We start from the raw sequence: 24,829 nt of genomic DNA on the forward strand, positions 1-24,829 counted from the left end.
TTGTTAAACCCAAGCAGCGGTGGATCTGGAAGGTAAAAACTGGGGGGCCAGCCAGATCCCCGACTATGATAGGTATACTACGACTTTACTGTAACCTTTAAAAACATATATAAATAATAGCTTGAATTACTTTTGTCACTCATAGAACTAAGGGGGGGGGAGCTAGGCTTGCTGGACCCCCAAGGCTTGCTAGACGGACGAGTTGCTTAAACACATTACCTCTAAATAAACATTATTCTACAAGTAGATGTAATGATAATTCGTAATTGTAGTTGTGATCGGTATATAGTATTTGCAAATACATTTGTCTTAAGCTGACTCAATAAAATGTGTGTCTGAGGAAACTCTAGGATGATACAGGGCTGTGTGAAGGAGGATGTTGTTAGGGGTTTGGTAATGGAAAAAATTCATTATTGTTATAAATATTATTCCGAGATTATAAACGCTATTGGTTCTTGGCAATAATTCAAAATGTCTTCTACAAGTAAAATAAATATTTCTCTATTGTTTAAATATCGTCATTACATGAGCAGCTAGGTTAAACGTCCAACGAAATTTAGTTATTAGCCAGAATGTAGTGTGATCGAACCGCAAAAAAGTGTGTGGGTAGTTTAATTAAATATATATATATATATATATATATATCTTCAGATTATAGGGAGAATGTTTTTGGATATGTATTACTTTATTGAATTGCATGAAAATAGTTAATCTTTTTTTTAGTGTACTCAAAAGTTAGAAAATGCAACATACAACACTGAGTGACTCACATGTATAGGGTGTATAAACTGTCCGAGGCCATAGGCCATCCCCGTTAGGTGGTTTCAAATCTAAAATGGCGAAATTATTCAAATCAAACGATCCGCCTCAGTACCACACTCAGGGCCGGATTTTGGATCCTGCAAACTACCCATTCGTAGGAGGCGCCAAGTGAAGGGGGCCCAAAACTGGAAAAAAAAATTTTGTTGTTTTAAATGTGAATATTTATTAGAGAAAATGTTATGATGAAAAAATTCCAAAACTTTAAATAAATATTGTACAGATCGAGATTCGGATAAAATACGTCAAAGGGACAATAAATACGAATCTTTCCGTGGTTGGCTGTAAAACAGCCCTTGCTATACGCTGGTGAAGTAAACGTTATTTCCGCTTCCTGTTCAGCTAGCTGGTTACAAACAAACCAAATTTGAGCGGGTTATATGAAGAAGTTTACATGGTACTCGCCTATGAAAATGATTTGTTTTGTTTCCGGATATAACCATAACAGTTTATGAGGTACATTTTTTTTGTTTTGTTTTCCCAAGAATGAAATTAGAAATATTGTACTATATAACATATTAAAGACAAACAAAAACAAAGAAACACTGTACAATAAGCGATATAGTGATTATATAAAAAAGTACTTATTGGGCGAACAGATATATCTAATTGTTTTTGAAGGACGCTTTCTCTCCTGCATATTCTGGCAGAAAGAAATTAAAATACACATATTTTTTTTACCAAAGCTCCCTTGCTCTATCTTTTTGTTTGTTTGTTTGTTTGTTTGTGACATTTCTAGGCTAACTTCGCTGTTTAATATGTATTAATACTCAGAACACTGAAAAATCGTTTCTTAGTAAACTGATATTTGAATCACACGTTTAAAGGTATACTATAATCTTCGAACAGCCCCAGCATTGAATGTGATACTTAGTAAAAATTTGAAACTCTTGATGCAATTGAGATTTGCAGGCAATGGATGATTTTAAAATTGGTAAATCGGCATTACACATATATGTAAGACAACCGCATTTAAGTAATCACAACCTAACTTAACCGTACCTTACCGCATATGAATTTTTGTAAGAGTATAGTACGGGCAATATAGTAAAGTTTAAAGCGGGCTTGTTGTCTCGTCCCGTTTGACATACAATATATTTGCTCCACACTATCGATCTACGCTAAGTACGCATGAAAAATACGGGATCAATATTTGAAAATTTATGTGTAAAATTTGTCTAATCTACGAAAATACTTCTGTGCAAAAAAAAAACATATATATATATATATATATATATATATATATATATATATATATATATATATATATATATATATATATATATATATTTATGTAGAGAGAGAACATAGAAACAGCATTAAAAATGTGCCATGGTTACTAAGAAATTGAAATGCAAATCCACTTGTAGTGATTACTAGCCCTGGCTAGTGTACGCTTTTCGTACCTGTCTTTCTTTCACGCATACCCAACTTCACTGATCCGCCTGCTCCCTACAGATGCATCCTTACATGCGCTCGAGCTGCCCTTAATCATCATAGATGTAGTGTAATGTGAAGTGTGACCACCCAGCGTAAGTTGGTACGTGTTCTCCTTATGAATATTAATACATGTATATGCTGGCATGTTACAAATCTGTACGTCGTTGTGGTAGACGCAAAGAAAATAATTCAGATAACATTAAGACATTATATAGGATAGTTAGAGAGTTATACCTTTTAAATTATTTAAGTACTTCTGGTGACGCATTTCAACTTTACCAGTGCCAAGCAAAGAATGGGCACCCGCTAACAAAATAATGAAGAATAAATTATGAAACTATTTCCACGAAGATGCTAAGTTTCTGAGATTATGTATTCGTAATTGTATGCTTTAACCCTTAACTACTGTTGTCAAATTGTGTTACACTAACACTGTTGTTGGGTCTATTAGACCCAGCACTATTTTATGTTTATAAATGATACTAGCTTGATTCAATAATACAAATATCTGTATTATCTGACGTTTTTCAGTCCTAGGAATATTTCACAGTAGCAAATATCAAAAAGAAAAGGAAATTTTTTGTGAAAAATTAAATTAAATTAAATGGCTCATTTTTTTGTTTGTAATAAAGTAGTTAAACAATTACATTTTTCTGTGCATAACAATGCTGGTTGTGACACAACAATCGTATTCTTTTGTCGGAATAGTGTTCAAAAAAGAAATATTACAATACGTACACAATTCACTCCGTAATAACTAAAACTTGAGGAGGAAAACATGTCTGCAATTTTGTTCATTTTTTCACAAGATTCAGACATGGAGTGCACATTGTATTGGCGCATTCTAAGCAAAGAGGTGTAAAACATGACACACACTGGTATTGTGTTTTCCTGTCTTTTGCTGAGCCACAAAATTGACATGTCTTCATTTTTCCCAATCTGCTTCCCTCCCTGGCTTGTTGGTGTGATTCTTGTTCGGTAATACCAAGAACTCTCGACATGGATGTTCGTAACTCCAGGCTCATGTGAGGGTTTGACAGTCTGTTTTTGATGTTGGGTTGGACAAGTTCACGAGCAACAGCTTTCATAGTCTAATCTGGAAAGTGTCTTAGTTTGTGGGAATGCAGAGAACCAAATAAAAGCATTCACCCCTGCAACATCCAGGATGCGAAAAAATATAGCCATGGTCCATCTTTGTGTTCGGCGGCTAGTTGAATAGACACTGCATTTTTCATCTAAAGAGTCCACTCCACCTTTCGTCATGTTGTAATAACTTATTATTTCTGGTAGTTCGTCCACATTCCCCCTCGTATGGTGCATGGATGATACCAAAATTACTGCTTTACCTTTCTTTCGGACATGTGAGTTAATCTGGATCATTATCAGAAATATCACCATCACTAACTTTGTCTATAACAGATTGAATGTACGATTGAAATCGTGGATCTGTCTCTGAAATACTTCGTGCGTTTGCTTCCCTCTCCATTGCATAAACAGCAAATAATATCACTAAAATAGATTGCACAGCAAAATGAAAAAAGTTACGCTGCCACTGTTGTGGGTCACACAGACCCACCCACAACGTGTAAATCTAATTGCAAGCGTTAAGCAATCACAACAGTTCAGCCACCAGTCTCAGTTCACACTGATATGCAGCTACTCGGAAGACAACAGCGCTCACGTGTAGGAAAGTAGTACTACGCAACGTAAAATTTTCTTCACGGGTCTGTGAGACCCACAACAGCAGTTACGGGTTAAAATGCATTGGTTATTCTAGCGCTGTACTCCTTTGTTCCGAATATGTGATCACTAATTTTATAAACAAGTTTCTTCCATACTAAACATTTTCACTGAAGCTAAACAAACAATATGAAAGAAGTATAGCATTACAATTTTCAATAGTTTTAATTAAACTCAATCTGAAATTATTATTAAGGGGCGCTTATGGACATGCTTGGGATTCTCACTCACTTTTGTCCAGCAAGTTATTGGCGATTGAAGGAATTAAAGGGGTAATTTCATTTCATATTATGATAAATATAGCCTTCCTATACGTCGTATATTCATTGCTATTCGTGAACATATAGCCTTTTTTTTTCATAATTTTAAGTTCGTCTTTCACAAGACTTACAGCTGCCACATTCAACGCCATTGAAACTGCCTTAGCAACAACCTTAACAACAGATTGTTTGTAACCAATATGCCTGCGCCCAGTAAAATTCAGAGCAGACGACTTCAGTAGCGTATTGAAATGGACTGGTACAACAATTATTGCTAATGCAATGTTTACAAGTAATGCTAGTTTAAATAAAATTTCCCGCGACCCAAGGAGTTTTAGGAAAGATTTTTTTTTTAAATATGGGAAAAGGGAAATTTTACAAATATGAGATAAAATGTAGGGAAATTTAGCTTTTCAATAGGCGTTGTATTAAGTACTAAGGTAGTACGACCAAAGACAACGGAATTCTTTCCACAATCTCATCACATGCAGAAAATACAAATATAACAGACTCTTCATTCCTCTCCCAACCATCTTTCCACGACCTTGTTGTAGAATATCATTGCGAATTGTCTTTAAAATGGCAATGGATCAACAAGCCAAAGGAACTCAACAGCAAGTGTTGCTTATGGATTGGGTGGCATTATCACAGTAGAAATAAATATCTTCAAGGGTGCTCTGCCTTGCATAGCCAATGTCCCCACATAGTGCTTCGGTTCAAGGGTTGAGAGCGGTCAGCGTAAATGAAATGCACATTATCGAAGTACAAGCGACTAGGCCTTTGTTGTCCATTGCTCCAGGTAGGGGATCGAAAACTTTAAAAAAAAAAAAAGACAGGGCGTTACAAATTGAATTTTTGGTCATTTCTGAGAGAATTTTAACTTAACTTCCCAATATCAGTGGCTCATAATCGCTGTCCATTGCTTTATGCTCACTTTGTTGATGTATATTAGTTCATTTGTCGTTCGCCAACATTTTCGCTTCTATCCTGAGTCCTTTCGTTTTGTTTTATAAATTTATTTATAATAATGGGTGTTTTCAGTTTTCAATAATACTTTGTTTTTCATATAATAATAATGGCCAAAGATAAGAAACAAGTGAGCAATTTATTGGAAAAGAATGGTACGAAACTTGAAAGAAAATGAGAGGCAAGGAAGGCTTTAAAAGTTTCTATCGACTTTTGGAGAAAATTTCGAAAGTGATAATCATACAAATGTTGAGGTGGGGAAGTTGTCAATAGCGACAGTAGGTGTGAAGTAGGAACGGGGTGGCAGTTTCATTAACGATGCGTTTGCAGTCCACAAACTTTTAAAATTCTAAGTTTATTTTACTTGATTGCAGTAATTTAATCGTTAAATTAAAATGAAATTGATACGGTTTCTTCGGTTATGAGTCTGAATAAAACGGTTTTAATTTCTAAGAAAATTAGCACAATTTCAGGGAGCAAGTACACAAAATTATTTATATTTTGTAGGCTACTCCAAAAGATCTTCGAGCCCAAAAGAGAAATAATAGGTCCACCACTGTTTCTGTTTACATTGTATTACTCATTGCCTGATTTCGAACCTATATGTTGGAAAGCGACATGAAAGGACTGAATTGTTTTATAGGCCTAAGGGTCCCTGAAAAGACTTTTTGGTGGGGGGACTGATATTAAAGTTGCGACACTGGATCGAAGACAAGTTAAATATCTTTTGTCATTTGTGTATTAAAAAACTTTAGCTACAATTAATAAATAATTATTTCAGATCAACTATATCTCAAGAACGATTAAATGATCTAGCTCTGATGGCCATTGAAACTGACATACTCAATGAAATAAGAGAGTTTGCCAAACTGAAACCTGAAAAAAAGTGTCTAAAACATGAACTTTTTAGTAACAAAGAAAACATGAAATTGAGCTAATTACCATAATCCTATTACTAGAAAATACTATATAACTGTGCTTTTAATGAAGCATAAAAGCATACTTATTTGTCAAAATCAAACTTGCGTTAATGTTAGACTTGAAGCTCATGAATTTTATTCTGTTTCGACTTTTGTTTCAATTGTACTTGTCAAACACATCTTAGGTATATATCTTAGTATTGTCTTGTGCTTATTTAATATAAAATTCTAATATTATTATTAAAATTGAAACTTTGTTCATTAGTTACAATTTCGCTATTTTTCGTTAATATTCACAGGGAGACTACAGATATTGAAGAAATTTGGTATTGTAACAATTATTTTAATAATTTTTGTCCATAGCAACTCTCTACTCTTTTTATTATCATTTAGTGAGGGCGCATAAATACTGTTTGATTACACTCAAGGAATGTCTAGAACCGGCCCTGGTCACACTATTCTCTGTTTCACATAAGCTGATAGGAAAAAGAAGATTTTTCCTCCACAACGCTCAAGTACAGGTGAATGTTGGCGTTTCGTCTTCCACTATCAGCCCCGCACACGGAAGTATAGATTGTATCTAAATATGTCTAGGCCTAAATAATAAATTACAACTTTCATAATAACACTACTTATTTTAAAGCACTTAATTACATTTATCTGCATTAGTGAGTTAGTAGCACATATGTAATTATAACGAAAATTTTACTGAACAGATGTATTGTTTATTTTCCTTTTTTTTTTTGGCGGTCGGGGTTGTGACATAATGTTGGAATGGCAAGGGATGGCAGGGTTGGTAATTGAATGGGTTTTTACTGCATTGATACAATAATTTCACAATATAAAATCGGAAACCAAGTACAATATTTATGAGTAAATTATCATAGCGTTAAGATGGTAACAAACGAACCTGAAATAATAATAATAATAATAATAATAATAATAATAATAATAATAATAATAATAATAATAATAATATACACTCTCGCCGCGAGCGCCTCAACTCAGGCGAATGCCCTGATTTATATTGATTATTTTTCAATGAAATCATTTTCCTACGTTTTTGTCTTCGTACGTGCACCTGATCTGGAGGTGGGAAAGTATTTTTTTATTTGCTTGTTTGTTTGTTATTTATTAATACGGGGCTTTACAGTAAAGCACCACATATATAAGATTAATCAACATTGAAGTCTTCTGAGTTTATCAAGGGAGGAAACATTGTTATGGTTGACTTAGAAAAACGATTTTAGATTGATTGAAGCCTGACACGAAGTAGTAACTACAGATGAAACGTAATTTGAACAGGCCATGTCTGAGTCTGCCGTTTGCAAGCAAAATTATAATTATTGGAGCTTAACCATCATAGTTAATATGATGACCCTAAAATCCCCTAAAATTTGACGCCTTGTGCGGTTGCAATCCTCGCCCAGCCTTTTCGTCGGCCTTGAGTCTAGTCAATTGACGATAGAGGAAATTGACTTTTGAATTGTTTCTTGACTATTTTAATAAAAACGGAGTTGTCAATAGTGCTGACGACCGGAGGGAGAGTAACAGAAGTTTGAAATTAAATGAAATCTTTGAGTTTTACATATCGCAGTTATGCCGAATAAGCTAAAGGATACTGTGATGACGAGAATGAATGAAACATTGGAAAGAAAAAAAAGTAGGAGGAAACGGGGGAACTCCGAGAAAATCTGCGAAAACAGTGCTTTTGCACCACAAAGCTCACTTGGCACGAGCTGTGATAGAACCAGGGCCTCATGCACCAGAGGTGAACGTTCTACCACGGAGCCACTACGACTCCAACAAAAGTTTGGAGCTCTCACAGAACACTTGCCTGGAGGTCAATGCAATTAATGAGTGCTTACTTGCATTGCCTTCAAATCCTCTATAAAATCAACATATACAAATACATATGGAAGGACAAATAATACTGAGTAAAATGTATTAGTATTAGTTGCTGCTCTCCAGAAGTTCTGTATTCATACTTTGGCCACTCTCGCCAGAGTCGTCACTGTTGTTTCCAAGGTTAATAACGATTTTTCTGTAACTTCGTCAGTTATCCTGTCGAGTTTTCAGTATTTCATTTCTTCCAACTCCACTACATGTTGCACACAATCTTTCCACTTTTCACTTACCATTTCTAACCCTTCCTCCAAAAGAGTATTCACTTCACTAAGTGTAAAACGTTTATTGTTTCGTGCCACATGTCCCTTTACTTGACTCCAAATCAGTTCAATTGGATTAAATCCACAGTAGTAGGCGGGGGGGTATTCTGAGAACTTCCCTACCTGAAGAGGCCGCCATTTTGTCCACTTTATATTTGCAGCATTCACTTTTCACTGCAAAAGGTATAAGACTAATTAGCTTAGTTTTAACGAACGAGTCGTCATAAGAAATGCTTTTATTTTGCAGCCGTTCTTTTACTATATTTTTTGTCCAAGACATTGTGGGAACCCGGTCTACCTTTACTCTGTGATAAGATGCGTTATCCATGGCTATAACACAGTTCGGTTCTAGATGTGGAAGTATGTTGTGAAACAAAGGTAACATTTTACCTTTACCGGTAGGGTTCTTAAGTCCATTGGAGAGTCCAGAAAGAAAGGCTTGTTAACTAGAATTCACAGTTATTTCTACCATTACCTTGACACAGTATGAGAAGCATTTACCCATGTCTAATCAATATAGTAGATTTTCCAACTCTCTGCTCTGTACTTCTTAATTTAACTAAGATCTTTTCTCCTCCATAATACGATGCCATCCCTATCAACTACAACAGACCTTTTATTGCGCGATACATACCTGAATTTAATTATTTTCAACAGTCTATGGAGAGTTGTGCGACAAAAGCAGGCAGTTCATCATCGGTATTTACAGCTACCAGAATTTTATTTAACGTTGGCAATTCATTATGTATCTTTGATCGAATTGCCGATTTTATGAAGTCATAGTTTTCCGAGAAGGAAAAACTTGTACGCGTATTTTTTGGGACTTTGAAATTTATTTTCATTGATTTTAGCCTCCCGCCTAATTCTACAACCAGTTGCCTTTCCTACACTTGTCTGTTTACCAATCATGTCGGCTAATTCTGCAACCGTTAAATTAAGGTGTTGTTCTCTTAAAGCATATAAGACATTCAAAATGCAACGCATCTCACCACTTCGTAACGCTTTCCAGGGCTCATGTTTTATCACAGAACTACTGCAAGCATCATGAATTGTCGCTTCACAAAGCACTAAATACGCAATTATTTGCAATTTAATATGGACTAAAATTTGTTTCAGATAATATAAACTATACAAAATATAATGGATAGAAAATATAATTTAATATGCATTAATTTCACACGACACTATATGTAATGTAGTCGCCACAAAATTGATAAAATATTTGCACAGGTCGATAGTCTGCGTGCTCGATAATTAGACAACCAGAAGATTACCTTCCTTGAAATTGTAAATAAAGACATAATGTCGACAGGATTGGTTTGCTTCCTCTCCTGATTCTTAAGTGAAACAATGATGGAAATTAACATTATAACGAATTGGTTCTTATTTATAGAAATGGAATTTAATAAATAGGACTAAAGCCAAAACTTTAATGCATAAATTAAAAGAAAACTTTTCTTAAAAACAAAAAAAAATTAAAAACAATAATTGTTTGTTATTCGGGGTTGACAGGTAAAAGAAATAGCAGTGCTTTCTCAACATCAGTTGCGAGCGAATTGATGTGCAAATTTAGAGTGTACACGATTCCGTTTATTAGAAAAGCTTCCATCCATGTGAAGGTCAAAGGCTTGCTTTCCCTTCTGTACTGGAGAGTGGCGGGAGGGAGGGGAGTTTCCTATCAGGTTGCCTGGAATAAATAATCGTAAGGCGCTCTATGTTAAATGAAAACTGCCACTTCAGCAGTTTTCTTTTTAGCTCTCACCATACGAACAATACAACTTTATTGGGAAACGGATTTGAAATGTTCTACGTTCCGTCAAATACAATGTGGACCTTTCGTGTCACTTCTGTGTCGGTTCAAACTCTCCATTTTGGTTAACTGCTGAACTGGAAAAGTTGCTTTTTCATTTAACGTACGGAGTGTAAAGACCAAAATGCTGGTGTGACTGGAAAAAATGTCAGCATTTAAAATTCAGTACCACCTGTTTGCTCTCCTTGTGTTTATTTTTCTCCGTAGCTTTACACATAACATAGATGTCCTATGGCTCCGAAAATTTCATACTTCCGACACAATTTTGTCCAACGTTGTCACAATGGTAGCTTCAAAATGTGCGCGCAAACAAGGTTTTCCTTCAGACTAGGATAGAAACAGAAATTAAAAATAAAATACAAATTTATTGAGGATTAACTAAATATAATATAATGTATCTTTCTTCACATGTTTCCTAAACTTTATTTCTGGAGTGTTAGGAACGAAAAGTACAGTTCATAGATTGTAAAATGCTAAAAATGTCAACTTAAGAATTTTATTTTTGTAATGCAGCATATATCTATAACTATCTATCTATCTATCTATCTATCTATCTATCTATCTATCTATCTATCTATCTATCTATCTACATATATACCTATCGTAGATATGTAGATAGCTATCTAGCTAGATAGATGGAGATGGATCCATTTATATCGGTACTCTCTTTAATATAATGGACCAAAAACGCTGAAATTTTGTACCATACAAAAATCCGAAGGGGATGTTCTATGGCATGATCTGTAATAAAACAAGGCTAACAATGTTCCCAGCTGAACAAAAGTAGTACTTTTTTTTATCAAATGTTACTACGCCAGGTTATCAAACTTTTCATTTTTTTTTTTTTTTTTTGTTAAATTAAAATTTGCAACGGCGCTAAAATATGACAAATATCCAAGTTATGAGGTTCCTACAGTACTAATAACAAAAATCAGACAGACAGGGCAGTGAACATCCAAAACACTATAGTGTCTAATACTATGATAATGATATGACAGATTTGAAATTAATAGTAATCTACTAATGGTTACAAATTTAATTTTCTTCAAAAGCCTTTATTGCGAAAATTGCTTAGACAAATAACTTAGCCAATTGTATTGATTGTTTTGAATAGATGTGAATATAACAACGACGTTTACAATAATTTAATATCTGAAACCGTTCTGGAAATATGATAAAGCCTTTTAAAGTTGGCAAGACTGGTTGAAATTACCTAATTCTGAAGACTTAATGTAATTACACGTACCAGTAAATATCGTTGTATTGTTTTAGAGGCAAAGGAGATTAAAAAAGACATTTTTTATAAAGTTCCCATAAGTATACTTTTTTTCAGCAATATATCACTTTTACTAATTTTTTTTATATCTTCCGCACGCCCTAAAATGTCGAATTGCAGTAAGACGCATTATTATATGTATGTTTATTGAAAATCATATCTGTAACTTGATATGACGTTTATATCGAAGTAAAGTACTTCGAAAAAGTCAAACTTTTAATTCCTTTAACTTTGTTTAAATAGTTCGAAATACGAAATGTGGTGGCCATAGTATTCAACGGTAAGGTACATTGGATGTAGAGGTCTGCACGTGCTCGAGCCTACAATGCATTTATCAGTTCGGGTCCGGGCCAGGCTCGGGCCGCGAACTTTTAAATATACAACCATATTTCTCGGGCTCTTACGGGCCTAACTTTGCAAACATATTGTAAAAGATATAAATTTCACCATTCTTTCTGGAGAAGTTTTAAAGCGCAGCTGCAAAATTAAGCCTTTAATTACTGTAAATAAAAATACATTTTTCCATTTGTTATTAAATTTCTGTAATTCAGGCTTATCCCGGGCTCATTTGATTATCACGCGAGCTCGGGCCGGGCTCGAGCCTAAATACTAAGAAAAATTTCGGACTCGGGACGGCATCGTTGCGGGCGGATACGGGCCGGGCCCGGGCTAAAATTCCGGCGCGTGCAGACCTCTACTTGGATGTGCATTACCGCGTCCGTCTCACTTGAGTTATTACTGTTGTACACCTTAAAAGATATAGTTGCTTTTCGGTGTCTGTGATACTGTAGTGTCCTTAGTTTGGAACACTGAATGAAAAATGTGGTATTCCACATTTTTGTTTAACATGTAGATTTGTGATTACCTGATGTAGTGGCATTTGAAAATAGTACAACTTTACGTGGGCTTCGCAACACTGTTAACCTTATGGTATTGCACTGTATGTCAAACAAGTCCCCCTCCCGATATTTGGATGGTAAAAAATGTCGATGTTTTTGTTCATTAGTTTAAAATTTACAAGTGCGTATCAAGATAAATGTTCCATCCGATGTATATATATATATATATATATGTATATGTATGTATGTATTCCTTTCAGATTTGAAATAAATGACAAATCGGTTCAGGCAAATGCTAATATATATTGGAAGGAAAGTGAATATTGCAAGATGGAGACACGTGTTACTTATTCCTTTATGAATGACGATATTGAGATAGGAATAAGCGGATCACTTCTAAGCACAATACCTGGCATCAATTCTTTGTCTGGAAATATTTATCATAAACATGATAGTACTAACTTCCATACATTTATACATATTGAGGTAAGTAACAATATTGTCTAAATTAATCTTGGTGCATGCGTTAAGGTTGTTCGCTTTATATCTGTTGTGATATCAATGCATTTACTCTTTAAAAAATCGTGCAATTACCGTGGGTTTTATGCTATCAAATAAACAATATTATGAACTATAATCCAGTGCTTTAGCAAAGATAATATTCATGTTAATAATTACAATGTTGCCAGAGATATTGCTTTGAAAATGGAGATTCTGCACTACCTCTTTTTATTGTAAGCGACTTAGATATAATTATTACATAATTATAAATACACACTGTATATGCCATTAGTATATGGTACATAAAACACAAAGACCATGATCATTCTCCACAGCGCGAAACTTTTTATAATTCCCTAGCCATGCACAACATATCTAAATCTAAATCTACATGAAATTAGCAATTCATTGAACTAATGTAATTACTTATTTTCTATTCCATGGTGACCGAATAGTAACTTATTTATACCATATTTTACTACTGTATGTATGTTAACTTTCTTTCTTATAAGTGTGTGACAGACAAAATTATTAATAAATATTGTTGTATATAATCAAATTTAGGTTTTGCAATGATGATTTATATTTTCTTCAGATTAGATTCTATTACAATATACACTGATCACTAGTAGAAATAGATACACCTATCTAAACCGTGTAGCACCACTTTACACTGTGATAAGTGTCTACCCGCTGCGGTATGGACTCCACAAGGTGACTGAAGTGTTGTTGTGGCATCTCAATCCATATCTGTTGCAAAGTCTCCCACAAAGCCCCCAGGTTGGTCGGAAGAGAATCCACAGCCCAAAGGCGTCGTTCCTTGGTGTCCCAGATGTGTTCCATGGGATTGAGGTCCGGTGACAGTGATGGCCAGGGAAATGTTGCCATATCAGAGGAGTGCTCATCAACCAGTCTGCTGCCATCTTAGAGAGGTATGCAGTGGTCGGAAACAGAAAAAGCGGTAAAAAATAATTTATTCCCAAACAATGGAAGTTGACGGATGTCTGTCTACAGCTCTATAGTAATTATCCTTTCTGAATCGATTTCAACTACTGTGAAAGTGATTCGATGAATCCCTGCTGCTATATGTGCAGTTACATATACAGGGTGGTCCAAAAGTGTGGAAACCCCTCGCATAAATGTCAAGTACTGCAAAATATATCCAAAGGAACAACGAAGAGGAGTAATAATGATGAGGAGAATTTGGGAGGACACAGAACAAGGAAAGCCGCCATCTTGAAATCCTCCATCGTGAATCATACAGTTTATAAATTGAACACATAACATGTTGACGCCTTATATGAATTGGACATCGCTAGCCAGTACGAAGTTATGAGAGTTGTTAATATGCATCCGAGAATCGGTTACAGGTTCATTGCGCTCTCCCTCTAATTGTATGTGCAGCTAATAAAATGACGGTGTAAAGTAAATGTATGTTTAGCCTTAGGATACGAAATTAAACTTCGCGGTTTTGCATTCGCACCATCTTCGAAGAAACACTAATACTTATTGGAATGTAATTTCGTTCAGGATTACGTTGTTTCGGCAAGGTTAAAAGATTCAGTATAGAATTTTCTTATATACTATTTCATTAACGTGTAATATACAGCAGCTCCACATGATTGATTTTTATCACTGCACTACGTATGATACTCTCACTACAACATTGATTCAGGGACGAAGGACAATCCAAATTACGTACAAGATAATATGCTCTTTCCCTTTGTAAGGCTAGGTAGCAGATCTCGATTGCGATCAGCACAACAGTACTCGTCCTGCATTTGCAGTTAGATAGCCTTTATTGATGTTATGGTATTTACAATTTGTACTATACGGGTGTTTTGTTGTACATTGCGTTATAATTCTCCTATTTGAGCTTTTTCGTCTGGGTGTTTTTTTTTTCAATTGGCATTGTAGAACATGTTACGTATTGTTTCACACCTTCCTGCATCGAGACATATGAGGTGATGGCGTCATAACTTTGAACAATGTATTTTCTTTTATTAGGCCTATGTTCATTATTTTCTGGCGGGCTTACACAAACACAAACATTCTGAAATTGTGCACAAACATTCAGTTTACGTAGTAGTATTTTTTTTGAGATTTCTGCTTTAGCAGAAGGGGGCCCAGAGGGGCAAAAATTTTAAAAAGGGGCATTTTTTTCATTAAAAAATCTCTTTTTCACTCCTACGCCTGCGATACAAGATGGAGACACGTAAATGCTACCTGCTGAAAGGCAGTTTTATTTTGAAGCGAATGATGTGCGAGCCATGATCCTAGGGTAAATATGGATTTCTGAGGGAATTTTTACAAAATATCCTTCTGTACATGGGTATATTGGGTATTGACGGTATATTTTTTGAAGGACTTACTTTTGCACCTAGAAGCTTGAAATTTGGCACACATATTTAGTCGAAAAAGTAATATTTATCTGACTTTTTCAGGATCTCTACGTTTGCATAGGGCCGTTCCAGAGAGGCCCAAAATGTAAAAAAATCCCCTAAATTTTCCCTTTGACCTCCCTTTTCCCCTCTCCTGGTATATGGTATGGACATGTAAGTGGTATCATTTGAAAGTCTGCTCTATTCTGAAGAGAATGAGATATGAACCTTGATCCTATCCCTTTCACTGCACGTAAACACACCCCAGATGAGAATGCCACCACCGATTGCATCGTGCGGTTTGCGATGCACCTGTACCAGTCCATCGGCTTGTACCAATGTGGAAGGTGACTCATCTGTCCAGGCAACCTTTTCCACATTTCCACTGTCCAGTGGAGGTGCTCCTTAACCCATGCTAGACGTTGTTTCCTGTGGTGTGCTGTTAGAAAGGGTACTCACGTGGACGGATGGATTCTGTACCCCATGGCGAGTAGGTGGTTTTGGATTGTGTGTCTGGTAACATGGCGTTGTAGACGTGCGTTGAACTTCTCCGCGATTTGACGCATTGTGGCCGTCTATCGGCTGTTACGATACGGGCCAGTCGGAGCCTGCCCTTGTCGTTGACACGCCTCTGATCACGTCAGTTTGTCTGTACGTGTGCGAATTCACCGGAAGCTAGGTACTTACGATAGCCCTTGACATAATTACCTTTGAAAACCCGAGTGCCGCAGCCACTTCCAAAATCGAGCCTCCCAGTCGTCTGGCCCCTACGATTTGACCACGGTCAAATACATTTAGGTCCTTCGTCTTGCTCATCACACACTGCACTGAAACAGATGTCGAGAAAGGAAGCACATGTTAGCAGTACACTCTCGATGCGTTTCATTCACATGCAATAGTGGAGTATCTGCAGGGCCGTTTCTGCAACTGTTCTGCTGTCTCTAATTCAAATAGTGGTTAGTGTATACTCTCTTTCTAATATTTCCGTTGCCTGCCCAATGCACTATTGCTCACCGCGTTCACGAAAGCTCTCCACTGACTTCTATCCTTAGCTAACTGGATCCAGTTTCTACTTTCTATTCCAATCTCTGCTAGATCCATCTTAACATTGTCCTCCCATCTGCGCCTAGGTCTTCCTAATGGTCGTTTTCCGATTGGTCTTCCAGTCAAGACTTTAAAAGCGTTTCTACTTTCTTTCATTCTAGCTGCATGACCCGCCCACCTAAGCTTCCTAGACTTGATGACCCTAACAATGTTGGGTAGACCATATAAATTATGTAGTTCCTCGTTATGAAGTTTCCGCCATTCCCCATTCCCGTTCCTCTTGGATCCGAATATTCTTCTCAGGATCTTGTTGTCAAATACTTTCAGTCTGTGTTCTTCCCTCAGAGCAAGTGACCATGTTTCGCAGTCATACAGAACAACAGGCATAATTATCGTTTTGTATATTTGAAGCTTCAAATTCCTCGACAGAATTCGCGACGACAAGAGATTTTGAACCGAATAGTAACACGAATTCCCTCCTTTTAATCGACATTTAATTTCTTCGTGGATATGATTTTTTTTCTGTTTCTATGTTTAAAACATATCGTAATAAATTCGAGATGAATCACACGAGTAATACTAAGAGTAAGGAGCAACCATTTTCGAATTAATATTTAGCTCTTGGTTCCATTTTGGCATTTAAATAAGTAAATATATTTTATCACTCTCATTGTTTTATTCTGGAATGATATGTACCACCTTTCATCTCACACGAAATACATATGCAATTAATTTTAAGCTATGTTGGTGAGTAACTTGCGTTTACTTGTTATATATATTTGTTAGTAGTTCTGATGGTTTTGAGAAGCTACTGGTAAATCACAATAATTATATCTAAATGCTTTGGATATTCTAAATGTAAAAAATGAAATGAAATCTTTAAGTTTTACGTCCCACGGTTATGCCGGTTAGGCTAAAGGAGACGGTGATGATGAGTGATGAATGAAAATGGTGGAATGAAGAAAGTGGGAGGAAACGGGAGAACCCGGAGAAAACCCACGCACACGGATTCTAAATGTACTTGTTGTATGTTATCATGCCCAGAGTTGTCCAGTATGTTCTTTACATGTATGTAAGGATAATCCTATTGTCTTTATGTGACATATTTTGACTCATAGCCAAGGCCTCGTACAAATTATTTACATGTAATAATGATAGATATGTTGAGCATTATTCTTCATTACAGTCCTGTTTATATTTGTTATTTCCGATTGCATCTATTTTATGACATTGCGAGATGCCACATCTTATATTTTTTTAATTGTGAATATTTTATTACAGTCAGTTCACTTTTGTAGTTTATTATTATTTATTTTTTTTTGTAACCTTTAATATTGAATCTCTTGATAAGTATGGTGCTGTGCAATACTAACCAGTAGGTAACACACAGTTTTTATTTAATTTTGTGATTTGAAGTGGATACACATTATAGCTTTCATCATAACTGTAAACGTTTATTGGTGTATTGATTATTGTTTCAAACTTTGGTATATCTTTTAATTCAATAGAAAATTCAATATAATCAAATAAATTCTTTTCTACATTCTTTTTTTTTTTTTTTTTTTTTTTGCTCGTGGCGTTAAGGTGTAAAGGATTTGAACATCTATCCACTGATATTAGGCAATTTGCAATTAAATGTAGATTTTTTGGTATTTTTTTTAGGATGGTTAATATAAGAAAAAAACCTTTTAGTGTCACACACTTATTTAATCTTATTTCTAAATCTATGATTTGATGTGGTTTGTCTATTCTGAGCATATATCCTCAAACTCGTACCTTTTTCTTAAAAGCTTGTGTTTCAATGGTGTATATATTCGTCTATTTCAGTTGATTTTAGACTTATCTAATTTTATGATTTCAAGTTGGAATCCTACGCTTCTTTATCTTTAATATGATCACACATGAAAACAAAGCTAACTCTAATCGGATGTTTTTTTTTTTTTTATAATTAATCTTTCATTCTGTTAGTAATAAATCATCTACTATTCCATAAAAACTGACTTGGATCTTTATGAATTGATGTTATCAACTATAAAACTTTGAAATCGTATCTTAAAGATTCTTTCTTTTGTCTCTTATAGATACGTGTGCTATTTTCGGTTCTATGAGTACTTGTACTTTAGTGTGTAATATCTTAATTGATTGTAATATGTTGTATTAATCTTCCTGTCATTGTAGCTGTTTTTCATATTGCTTAAAAAGACTGATCGTACTGAAGGTTATCCGCATGTAAACCTTCTTTAAGACAGAATAACATTTTATACATGCGTAGCTTCTTTAGCCGAACTACATTATTACTTTTAATCTACTATGTAGAAATGTGTCATTTAACTGTTTTACTTTCATTTCATCTTTCGAAGTTTGTTGCTCTTTCCTATTAGTATTACTCGTGTGATTCATTTCAAATTGAGTATGGTATGTATAAAATGATATATATATATATTTTTTTTTAAATGTACATTGTTACGCTCTTTTTAATGATTATGTTCTTTTCCTTTCCTTTTTTATGAAACTAAACAGTTCAACCTTTTGTGAACGAGAATAATCTCTTATACTCTTTGCTTTAAGCAGAGTTTCTTGTTCACCTGTTGTATATATACCAATCTTCATGTTCCCTCTTTCGCTTTTTTTCTTTTGCTGTGTCGCTTGTCCCACAATAATATGAACAACTTTGCGTTATAACTTCACCAATAAAAGTCATTGTCGTATTAAGCAGTGAATCGCACCGTATAAAAAGTTGGGAACATGCTCTCATTTTTAGTTGAAAACAATATATTTTAACTAAATTAGAAATGCTAAGTCGATATGTGAAATATATTTTCTCCTAATATGCACTACTTGTATCCTGCAGTCACACGACATTTTGTTGCACAGACATAGGGGACATTCTACATATGCAAACAAAACTATATACAAATTTCTACGGAACTGACAATTTCCATTTTTTTTTATTTTATCTATCTGAAAAAGTAGATCAGCAATATTCAGCAAGCATACTACTGTTACATCGTACACGGAACCGCTTTCCAAATGTTCCAATGCCTGTTACTAACAACCCCTAAATTATGTGAAATGATAGCAAAATGTAAACTCAAAAATGCAACTAAAAGGGCATGTGGAATCCCATGGTTTTGAAGCAGTGTATCGTGTCAAAGTAGTTTCATAATTTGGTAATTTAGTATTACCAAGGAAATTAGAACACGCTAACTTGAATGCTTGTCATGCTTCCTTTTCTATGTCCAACAGTATAGATTGAAACTCATTATCCTGCATAATATGACAGTTCTGCATAATATAACGATTGCTTTATAATAAGAGTTCTTATTTGTGAGCCATTGAGCACATCTTCGTTTATCATTGCGTCACTTAGACATGAGAAATTTCCCATTTCATGTGCTTGAAAGGTGGCCATCTCGATTTAATGCTATGACCAAGATATCCACCCAATCTAGTTCAATGTGTAACGGAACAAGAAAAACGTCTACAGGGTTCGCCATTGATTGACGTGTTATCTTCTTGATTCCTGAAACAAAGTTCTGTCTTGATGGCTATGTTTTCCGCATGTATGGTTAACTCTATCCCAAATGTCCTATCAACACAGAAAGCGAAAGAATTCGGTATTATCCTTGTTGCATACCTGTAATGATTCCAATAATTTTAAGGTCGCCACAGACTCGCTACTTGAGTGTATTATATTCAGGGTACTGCAATATGTCACGTATTACCTCGTATATTTACTATGTGATAACATAGTAAAATGCTCGGACATATGAATAAGGATTAAGAACATACATCATCACAATATTCTGATTTATCATTCATGATTCAATGAACAACGACCATTCTACTCGATTGTGTTCATAGCAAAACTCCTGAAATAAACCTTTAAATCGTCACAAAATAAAATTTCTCCAAGTTACGAAGGAAAAGATAAAAATAACTTACAAGCAACTTACAGTACAAGCCAGGATCAGATCGGACTCAAACTTCGTCCGGAGAACGCAAAATACAAAAGAAGAAAGAATGCCAAATTGTAGCTGCCCCCATCCAGAAACACTGGAGATATGCTACGCAACATAACACACCACGCTACAATATGATATAAGGTAAACTTCGCAAGATACCCGTTTATGTCAAAAACGGAAACGACAGGGAGCACCGGGTCGATATCTAATATGCTATAACACTGACTTCGCGGCCATCTTGAAAGCCGCGATCCAGAATATAGCGTAAGGTGCTGAAATGGGAAGCATGGTGTGTGACATATCAATGTAATTTAAAATGCAAGACGAAAACCAATGATGCAACCGCGAAAAACATAAAAACATATGTGCAATGGTGTGGACGAGACAAAATGTGGAAGACTCAGGCAAAAGAAACGTGTATGTGAAGGACAGAATAATAGGGCAAGACGGCGTAGGAATGATATGCGACAAGTAACTGCGACAGTGTCTGTGTATGGAAGTGCATCAGCCCTAACACATACCTTTTGAAAATATTAGGATTCTGTTTGCGACAGTCAAAACTACACTTGCACGATACGAGTGCTCGTTTGTATACTTTGTAAACTACATAGCACTATCTCTTGTGGAATAGCAAATCGGCAGCTCGCTCCGGATTGTACGAGATATCATCTTGGATTGGTGATCACGATCTACCTGGGATTGAAGCCCACTCCTTGACAACATTTTGTACGTTTCTTGTTCAATTTTCTTGCTTCTGTGAACAAAGGATATTTCGGCCTACGTTTGTTTAAACAACAGTATCCGAAACAAAGAGTATACGACGGATAAGAAAGCCCAGCCGTGTTCTAGCATACATTTCTTTACGAATGTATGTTTTCCTTTGCGCTGTTTGCTACACTGTTTTGCGATGTTCCCAAACAGTCACAATATCAGTGAAATGCAGCGTTCCGCATTGATTCTATCAGTACTGTGAGTTGTTGTAATCTATCACGAGAAGACTAGTTTACCACACAACGAGATGACTCGAATTATGTCTACTGGATTCTCTGGAGCCGGCCAGTGAGAAGTGATACTGTGTTTGTGGTATAAGCAAGTCAAAACGCGCAATATTCTGTGTAGCGTATATACCGACAGTATCGTTCATCTACAAACACCAATGTAGAGCTGCAATGACGAACCCTGTCAATTTGGTGCTAGTGAAACAAAGTGTACTTCCAAAACAAGGGTACGACCAATCGACAGAACAGACAGTGTCCGAACGACAAGCAACTGAATACAGCTGGAGATTTTGAACCATGGCGTAACAGAAGTGAATGTGGATAAGACTCTCGACATTGATGAGTACGAACCCGGGGCGATCCAAACGGATGAAGAAGATGCTGCGGATAGTGGAGACGACACGCTGCCTTGGGGTAATTCTTCACCCAAACCACAGGTGAGACCGTTCTCGTCGGCCAGTAACTAGGAGGTGATTAGAAACGAATTTAGTAGGCAATATTATACGATAGAAGACAAAGTTAACAGCTTACACCACTGGTTTGCCTAAGAGGTGTCAAAGGGCGTCAAACATTCGGACATACCGCTCGATGAACACAGATTCCGCAACTGTCCATCGGAGATAACACTTTAAATGGAAAGAACAACGGGACTAAGGCTTGTTGAAAACAAAACATGAAATATACCCCGAAATCACAGAACATGTGCTGCAACAATTTACAGCTGCGCAACGTGATAACCACATTCTGTATGGTTGTGACCTGAAATTGTTTGCAAAGCAGCAGGGTCTGAAGAGTAGTCTATAAACGTTCAATGCTAGTAACACATGGAATGCTGTACTCAAACAACAAAACAATATGGTGAGTCATAAAATCTCGTCATATGTCACAATGAAGTATGTACGCGACAAGGACGATATTTATTTGGTTATTGCTGGGTGGTGTGACGAGACCAAGAAATTTCTGGTGAGTTTTGAGAATGCCAGTACGTATATGGAATGCTGATGAATCCGTTTTTTTCGAAAGAGTTGACAAGTGGCCGCACCTTACCGAGAAAAGGATCATCCCACATTCAGGGCTGTGTCCAGTCTGTGGATACGACGACGCATACGTACACTGTGATGCTATTGCTGTCGAAAGCAAGGGTAGTGGAGGAAAAACTGCTAGTAATTCTTCAGAAACCCGTAGCTTTAATTGCTCGGTTTTAGGAAAATATGATCGCCGCACTAAATTTAGTGGTATTCTGGACGCCTTCTGGTAAAATGTCAAGCGAAGCTTATTCGGTTTTCATCAAAATGTGAGTAGTACTAGTGAGCAGAGTAAGTAGATGCAGCTAACAGACACAGTCTTTCGTTGCTTGATTCATATGGACTTCATAAGGACAGAGACACATTTGCAAGACTACTCCATTACTCCATGAAAGTGGATCCAACGCCGGTCATATTCACATCCATATTATACCTGAAAGGACTAACTCTCAGTTGATCTATATTACTTCCTTATGTGTTAATACATGGTGCGACGGACTTCGGAGGCATTGCGTCACCATACCAACGTGAACCTTCACCAGCGAGACACTGTCCTTAAGCTGCATTCGCTGACACATAACCAATGTTGTTGTCCACGATTTCACATGACGCATCAATGCCGGTAGAAGTAGCGGAGGATGTTGCTTTTTAGTACAACACTCCTGACTTTTGTTTGAATCTAGGTTAGCCTCAGTGTTGTGCAGGAGAGTGACCAGAACTTTCTGTGAACAAATATACTTGCTCTTTGTGGGACCTGTGTGTCACCCAATTTTGTCTTAGTCACTACCACTACTGCCGAGATTTTCAACATTGGGTACAATCTTGACACACCATACGTGTTGTCATATGCAAATGGTGCTGTTTCCACATTTGTCTAGCAGTGTGTTGCATGTTCTCGAAAACACAGCCTTGAATTATCTAAACCGTTGCTTTATTCCGGTGGTCCATTATATACGTACACACACGCACACTCATATATATCTCTCTCTACATCTATCTCTATGCATATCTATCTATGTCTGTGTAACATTCCAACTCACACGGATTTCTTTCTGTCTATGTGTATGTGTTTCTTTGTCGCGCCATAAATGTGTTCCGGATTCCGTTTCTGTTTGATTGAGTTAACAACATAACTTCAGTTCATTTTTTTTAATTCTCTGCTCGCATGAATTCCTATTCATGTCCATACCATGCTCCACACGTTATCAGAGGTTGGGTATTGGCTTTAGTTTTCAATTCTACTCGACATTGATATTTCACACGCTCCCATTCCCATTTCAATAGGTTACGATATCTCCATGATAGCGGCTTTCAAGATGGCCGCCAAGTCAGTCATATAGCATATCAGGTATCTTGATATCATCCCGGTGCTCCTCGTACTTTCCGTTTTCGACATAAACGGGTACTTTGCGACCTTAACTTACATCATATTATCAGTTGATGCGTTATGTTCCAGAGCATATCTCCGGTGTTACTGGACGGGCCAGCGCCAATTTGACATGTTCTCTTCTTTTGTATTCTGTGTCCTCTGGGCGAAGTTTTAGTCAGATCTGATCCTGCCTTGTTCTGTACGTTGCTTGTTAGCCAGATTCGAACGTTTTACATTTTCTCCAATACAATCCACTCCTGAAGTTGAGAATCCAAGATTTTCGCTTTTGCTTTTGATAAATTTAAGTACCGTAGCAGATCATATAACTCGCCTTGTGTGATAATACGCGGTGTGCATATGATGGACGGAGGTTCAAAATCGAGTCCCCGTTTAATGACTTTGCATCTTCTTTCAAATGTATACACGACTCCAAAAGTGCATTACCACCTGCAATTCTCTTTTTTCCTGCAATAGCAGCCAACACAAACAAGCTCGGCTGTTCGGTTGGTTGCAAATTCGAAAGACGTTGGACTAAGCCTCAATTTGGTCACAAATATATCAGTGTGGCAAACTGCATATAAGAGAATAAAACAAATTGTTAAGAATGACAATTTTATCATTGTGACGGAGTTGGATGACATCAAAAGTTACAAAATAACTTACTTAAGCAGTTAAACAAGATGAATGGTAAGAAACAAATATAAGAAGAAAGCATTTATCTCTTTCCCCCTCCCCCAAAAAAAAGGAAACTCATAAAAAAAAAGATATATAATATAAAGGTTTCATATAAAAGCCTAACAACACAAAAATATCTAAACGAAACGAAAAAGAGACAAAAACAGAATAGGGGACACCAGTGCCGTAGCAGACTTGCGACCCTCCCATGCAAGATAAAGAAATGAGACCCTAGTTGTAAACCCCATTGTTATACTACAACAACAACAACTACTACTACTACTAATAATAATAATAACAATAATAATAATAATAATATTAACAAGTCATTTCCTTTTCAAAATCTCTGACTGCCTAAGAGCATGAATGCATATATCGATCATGTGTACACGTTTTGTCAATGAGCGGTCCCAAAGGCCAAAAGGGCAAAAGGGGTGGAATTCTCCAAGAGAGAGAGAAATAAAAAAAAACTTTATGTTAAATTCTAGTTCAAAGTTCGAAGTACTTGCTTTTGCACGTGATTTTTTGTTTCTTTTTTCAGGGAACAGAAAAGTTCTGGCGCCTAAGAATTTATACCACATAATATTGCAAATTTGCAAGTGGATGTATTTATATTGCAATTTGTGCTAATAA

The 24,829-nt window shown here is 36.2% G+C and overlaps 1 protein-coding gene across 2 annotated transcripts in view; it reads left to right on the forward strand.

Annotated features, from left to right (window-relative positions):
• The window catches only part of Apoltp (Apolipoprotein lipid transfer particle), a 6,186,292-nt gene that overhangs the window by 3,085,417 nt on the left and 3,076,046 nt on the right, over positions 1 to 24,829 (forward strand). For both annotated transcript variants that reach the window (XM_081762641.1, XM_081762640.1), the window contains exon 30: positions 12,499 to 12,724. In XM_081762641.1, coding sequence (XP_081618767.1) covers positions 12,499 to 12,724 — 226 coding nt within the window. The remainder of the gene's footprint in view (positions 1 to 12,498; positions 12,725 to 24,829) is intronic.

The sequence above is a fragment of the Thermobia domestica genome, chromosome 6, assembly GCF_964235325.1.
Source record: "Thermobia domestica chromosome 6, izTheDome1.hap1.1, whole genome shotgun sequence".
NCBI lineage: Eukaryota > Metazoa > Arthropoda > Insecta > Zygentoma > Lepismatidae > Thermobia > Thermobia domestica.